The sequence below is a fragment of the Mytilus galloprovincialis genome, chromosome 2 (assembly GCF_965363235.1).
Source record: "Mytilus galloprovincialis chromosome 2, xbMytGall1.hap1.1, whole genome shotgun sequence".
In the NCBI taxonomy this organism is placed as follows: domain Eukaryota; kingdom Metazoa; phylum Mollusca; class Bivalvia; order Mytilida; family Mytilidae; genus Mytilus; species Mytilus galloprovincialis.
The window spans coordinates 54,221,326-54,227,452 of NC_134839.1; the positions used below are offsets into that span (position 1 = coordinate 54,221,326).

General features: G+C 31.4%; 1 protein-coding gene and 1 long non-coding RNA gene across 2 annotated transcripts; both read right to left on the minus strand.

Moving 5' to 3' along the window:
• Window positions 1–767: 767 nt before the first annotated feature.
• LOC143063845 (uncharacterized) lies at window positions 768–2,194 on the minus strand. Its single transcript, XR_012975117.1, has 3 exons — window positions 2,049–2,194; window positions 1,429–1,647; window positions 768–935 (listed from the first exon to the last, which is right to left on the minus strand). It is a non-coding gene; the product is annotated as an uncharacterized LOC143063845 (long non-coding RNA).
• Window positions 2,195–2,857: 663 nt separating this feature from the next.
• On the minus strand, window positions 2,858–5,820 carry LOC143062062 (uncharacterized). Its single transcript, XM_076233908.1, has 6 exons — window positions 5,702–5,820; window positions 5,374–5,539; window positions 4,614–4,754; window positions 4,069–4,257; window positions 3,449–3,667; window positions 2,858–2,955 (listed from the first exon to the last, which is right to left on the minus strand). Exons 2-6 carry the CDS (start codon window positions 5,537–5,539, stop codon window positions 2,858–2,860), a joined length of 813 nt encoding a protein of 270 aa, XP_076090023.1. The 5' UTR covers window positions 5,702–5,820.
• Between the last annotated feature and the right edge of the window lie 307 nt (window positions 5,821–6,127).

Consider the following 6,127-nt stretch of genomic DNA (forward strand, 5'->3'; position numbering starts at 1 on the left):
ACAGAGTTGTATTAGTTTGAAGTGCCATTCATTTTATTCTCGGCGGCGGGGGCATTACGTTTTACCCTTCTTGTTTATAATCCAAATTATCAATTTCAGATTGACAATAACACTTCTAAATAAACTTTACTCGCTTCTTACTTGACATTTTTCTGTTCAAACATGACATTTATTGCTTCAAAAATTGACTTTTCTCCCTTCCAAATTGACTTCTCTCGCCTCTTACTTGTAAAATATTTCTTTGATTGTGAATTAGCACAAACGTAATACCATTTCTCCGCGAAAATGTAATACGCGCAAATGTAGGTCGTCCATTATACATGTATGAACTCATGTTAATCTGAACAGAAAAAAATCAGATTAAAAAAAAGACTTGTTTGTCGTTATTACGAGCGTAAGTTTCAATATAAATTGGCTGCAAACTTTGCAAAATCAGTTTAATATCTGAAAATATGAAACAGGTCCATATAGCATATACAACGTATTGACCCCTCGTCCATTATTGATAGATTTGTAAAATTTTACGTTTAATTTTGGTTGAGATAGGATATATTTTATTTCACATTAACTTTGAGTTGTGCCAGTTGTAAGTTTTTTTGTTCATGATCAAACCACCTTCGTCTCAAATGTAATCAACTTGGACTAAAGAGTTGATAAGTTGAAGATATGATAGCATGTTAAAAATTAAAAGGGTCATCTACAATTTCATAGTACATCTCACTTGTTTGGTATGGCATTATACTTTATAATGAAAAAGCAAAAAGATATGTAACAAAATAATAATTTAATTAGAAAATATAATACATAATTTTAACGACCACAAAAGAAATAAGAAGTCTATAATATTTCTTCTGCTTTTTTCTGTTTCCGGAAACAAGAAGACAGCGAATTGATGAAATCTCTGATGGTTGATTTCTTTGCCTTTTTAAGTCCATCTGAAAAGAAAGAAAATGTACTATAAAAACATTTAGACCAAAACAACCGTATTCGTTACACATATTCTTTTTTATTGTGAAAATTATATCATCCCTGTATTGTGTTGACACATGTGTTTTAATACTTCACGGTATTTAAGAAAGATTAAATTATTCAATTTTCAATTTAGGAATAATTTTTTATTTCCTAACGTTTCCCAATAGACCCTTGTACATGTAATTAGAGCACAAGAGTATATTTTTTATGGTTAGGGCTTCGCGTTCACGTACATGTTTAACACCGCTTCGTGTCTATAACAAACTATGAGCCTATAACAATCGTACGTTACTGTCTGCTATACATATATTTCGCTTTATCTTATTTTGTAGTATAAATCAGGTATTTTTGAATTGTATAAAATTTTGTTATCACAAGGCCGTTTTCTTAGGGTATATATTTAGTTTTGCACATTGTTGAAGGCTAAGCGGTGACAAATATATACTTTTGTTATACCTTTGGTTTGTTTATTTTTAGATTGGTTATCTTTCTTCTGTCTTTTTTTCTTATCAGCTTTAAATAATTTGTTTGTTCTTTTTTCCTTCTTCTTTTCATCCTTTTCCAACCTTTTCCTCTCGTTTTTGTCGGGAATATCCAATTCAATGTCGTTCTGTTGGAAATTATCTATCCATGTAGGATCTTCCTTGTGGTGGATGTGAGATAGAGAGGAAGGCCCTGCAAAAAAAAAAAAATGGCGTTGTTAATATTATTTTTCAAATTGAACGATCAAAGAAAAAGAAACAAGGAGCTCTAGGGAACTCCGTTCCAACAACAGCAAAATCGTAATAAATTCCGAAATTAATTTGATGCTCCGTAAGCGAATTTTCCTTCCAAAAAGCGTTTGTCATTAGTGCTCAAAATTAAATTTTGTACGGTAGATATTATTAATAATTCAATAACTATCAACCCAAACATCACAACAAAGAAATAACAAAGTAAGAGATACGTAACCGTAGAAAAAATCATTTTCTGCCTTGATTTATGGAATCAGACAAAACATTTCTAGTTTGAAATAACTCAATTTGTGTAAAGTTTATCTGAATGATTTCTTGGGGATGTTTCTATCTTAAACTTACCAATATCGTTCTGTGAGTTGTCCTTTTTTATAATTGCTGTCTCTGCTTGTTTGTTCTGTTCATCATATTTTTCATTTCCCGTATCATCATCTTGTTTGATTCCAGCTTCGTCTTGTTTATTGCTGGCTTCTTGTTGTACATAATCGGGTTCAAAAATTGACTTTTCTCCCTTCCAAATTGACTTCTCTCGCCTCTTACTTGTAAAATATTTCTTTGATTGTGAATTAGCACAAACGTAATACCATTTCTCCGCGAAAATGTAATACGCGCAAATGTAGGTCGTCCATTATACATGTATGAACTCATGTTAATCTGAACAGAAAAAAATCAGATTAAAAAAAAGACTTGTTTGTCGTTATTACGAGCGTAAGTTTCAATATAAATTGGCTGCAAACTTTGCAAAATCAGTTTAATATCTGAAAATATGAAACAGGTCCATATAGCATATACAACGTATTGACCCCTCGTCCATTATTGATAGATTTGTAAAATTTTACGTTTAATTTTGGTTGAGATAGGATATATTTTATTTCACATTAACTTTGAGTTGTGCCAGTTGTAAGTTTTTTTGTTCATGATCAAACCACCTTCGTCTCAAATGTAATCAACTTGGACTAAAGAGTTGATAAGTTGAAGATATGATAGCATGTTAAAAATTAAAAGGGTCATCTACAATTTCATAGTACATCTCACTTGTTTGGTATGGCATTATACTTTATAATGAAAAAGCAAAAAGATATGTAACAAAATAATAATTTAATTAGAAAATATAATACATAATTTTAACGACCACAAAAGAAATAAGAAGTCTATAATATTTCTTCTGCTTTTTTCTGTTTCCGGAAACAAGAAGACAGCGAATTGATGAAATCTCTGATGGCTGATTTCTTTGCCTTTTTAAGTCCATCTGAAAAGAAAGAAAATGTACTATAAAAACATTTAGACCAAAACAACCGTATTCGTTACACATATTCTTTTTTATTGTGAAAATTATATCATCCCTGTATTGTGTTGACACATGTGTTTTAATACTTCACGGTATTTAAGAAAGATTAAATTATTCAATTTTCAATTTAGGAATAATTTTTTATTTCCTAACGTTTCCCAATAGACCCTTGTACATGTAATTAGAGCACAAGAGTATATTTTTTATGGTTAGGGCTTCGCGTTCACGTACATGTTTAACACCGCTTCGTGTCTATAACAAACTATGAGCCTATAACAATCGTACGTTACTGTCTGCTATACATATATTTCGCTTTATCTTATTTTGTAGTATAAATCAGGTATTTTTGAATTGTATAAAATTTTGTTATCACAAGGCCGTTTTCTTAGGGTATATATTTAGTTTTGCACATTGTTGAAGGCTAAGCGGTGACAAATATATACTTTTGTTATACCTTTGGTTTGTTTATTTTTAGATTGGTTATCTTTCTTCTGTCTTTTTTTCTTATCAGCTTTAAATAATTTGTTTGTTCTTTTTTCCTTCTTCTTTTCATCCTTTTCCAACCTTTTCCTCTCGTTTTTGTCGGGAATATCCAATTCAATGTCGTTCTGTTGGAAATTATCTATCCATGTAGGATCTTCCTTGTGGTGGATGTGAGATAGAGAGGAAGGCCCTGCAAAAAAAAAAAAATGGCGTTGTTAATATTATTTTTCAAATTGAACGATCAAAGAAAAAGAAACAAGGAGCTCTAGGGAACTCCGTTCCAACAACAGCAAAATCGTAATAAATTCCGAAATTAATTTGATGCTCCGTAAGCGAATTTTCCTTCCAAAAAGCGTTTGTCATTAGTGCTCAAAATTAAATTTTGTACGGTAGATATTATTAATAATTCAATAACTATCAACCCAAACATCACAACAAAGAAATAACAAAGTAAGAGATACGTAACCGTAGAAAAAATCATTTTCTGCCTTGATTTATGGAATCAGACAAAACATTTCTAGTTTGAAATAACTCAATTTGTGTAAAGTTTATCTGAATGATTTCTTGGGGATGTTTCTATCTTAAACTTACCAATATCGTTCTGTGAGTTGTCCTTTTTTATAATTGCTGTCTCTGCTTGTTTGTTCTGTTCATCATATTTTTCATTTCCCGTATCATCATCTTGTTTGATTCCAGCTTCGTCTTGTTTATTGCTGGTTTCTTGTTGTACATAATCGGGTTCACTTTGAACGTTATCGACTTCGTCCTCCGTTTCTTCATCTAAAATATATGAAAATCCTTGAAAAAAACATATTGCTTGTCATATGCCAGAAAAAGTGTGGAGAACTGCTAGAACCATGTTTTAAAAATGTTAACTTTTACAAAGCTAATTTAATTGAGTTTGCTGAATAAAGTCAAATAATTGCCAAGACAGAACAGGAATATAACAACTTCATTTTAACCAAGAATTTCGTAACTTAAAACAGATGTTTTGGTACATTTTGACCGATGTTCCTGATTCAATATGTTCATTTCAACAGCATTTTCGTGTTTCTCAGTCTAGAGATCTCATTTTGTTTTTAGTGTAATGCATTCCCTTACTCATTTAATTTATAAAAGTAGTTATTTTAACAAACCTGTATATTCACAGATGAAGCTATCATCCTCGGGATACCTGTAAGCGCCTCTCATTTCTTCAACTTGTGTCCAGAACTTTAACTCTGACTCGGTCTTTGCCTCTTTTTTAAATGTAGCAAACAGCTTCCTGGTTGCAAATTCTGCAAGAAGATAGAAAAGAACATTTATTACTCATTCATTAATCAAACACGACAAAATGATAATAATGCATAGTCAATTTGTTTTCGACCGCGTTTAATTTTTTGAAAATTTTGGTGAACATTCGGCCAATTTACTTCATAAACAGTATATGTCGTATAAATTTTAGCTGCTGAACCGTACCTCTTAGATCATTGTCATTATTTCGACTTCTTGCGGACCAGAGCTACGGATTTTTATCTATGGTCCGCAAATAATCAAAAAGATATCATAAGGACCTAAGAGCTGCGCATCCGCAGCTATTTAGATGTATAAAAAAACAATATATATATATTTAAAAACAAACAAAAGAAGACAAGATGTAAGCCTTCACAAGTACAGGATTCAATATATTTATTCAAGATACACAATTTCAGGTTATAAAAAATGCATATATTTTTATTCAGCTTCACAAGCTATACAAAATTCAGCTGCGTGTTCTGTTCCCAAATCACCAAATAAAAGTCAAACAAATCAAACATTAGAAATCCTTTCGCAATGTTCTTTCTGTAAGTGAAGATTATACCGAATGACTTTGTCCCATCTTGTCAATTGTAAGTACTAGTATTCAAATTTACAAACCTAATCTTCTATATGGATCTTCAAATTGTTCTTGGATTTTCTCCGCCTTAGCCCAAAATTTCCTTCCATCTTTAGAAATGGACTCCTCCTTAAGCTGAACAATGAGCTTTTTCTTCTCTAATTCTAAACCCTCGTGGGTAAAATTGTTATAGTTGAAGTCAACCATCTGAAATGACAAGGACAAATAGGCTAAGATTCTTCTTTAAAAATATCAACGCATTTCAAGGTTGTCTATGATGTTTAAAAGTGTTTGACTCTCCTGAAACCATACTTCATAAGTTTGACAATACCTGCTTAAAATAGAGTTTAGTTTAGTTCAGTTACCTACCTTGATTTCAATTATCTGAAATATTCAGTAAAAGTCTGTAAATCTTTAATATCTTGATAACGAAAATGCAACAGTACGTTTGTCAATCTGTTACAATCTTTTACAACGACGTCGAAGACGTTGCCAGTGGTGTTACTGTGACGTTCTTTGTATTGTTCTATTCTATGCGTAATAAATCACAGACGGCATATCAAATTAACCATTGAAAGTTAATCATCAGAAATAAAATCAGCAAAACTCAAATGCACTCTTTTTTTTTTTTATATATATAAATACAGCTGTTTCTCAAAACACGCCTCTTTTTGGGAGATCTTGAATATTCAAAGCAAATTAATTTTGTTTACATACTGCTTCCCAGTTATGCTCTCTGTGTTCCATCTCACAGAGACATAACTTGGGAATGTTACCAGTACAGTTACATGTGCA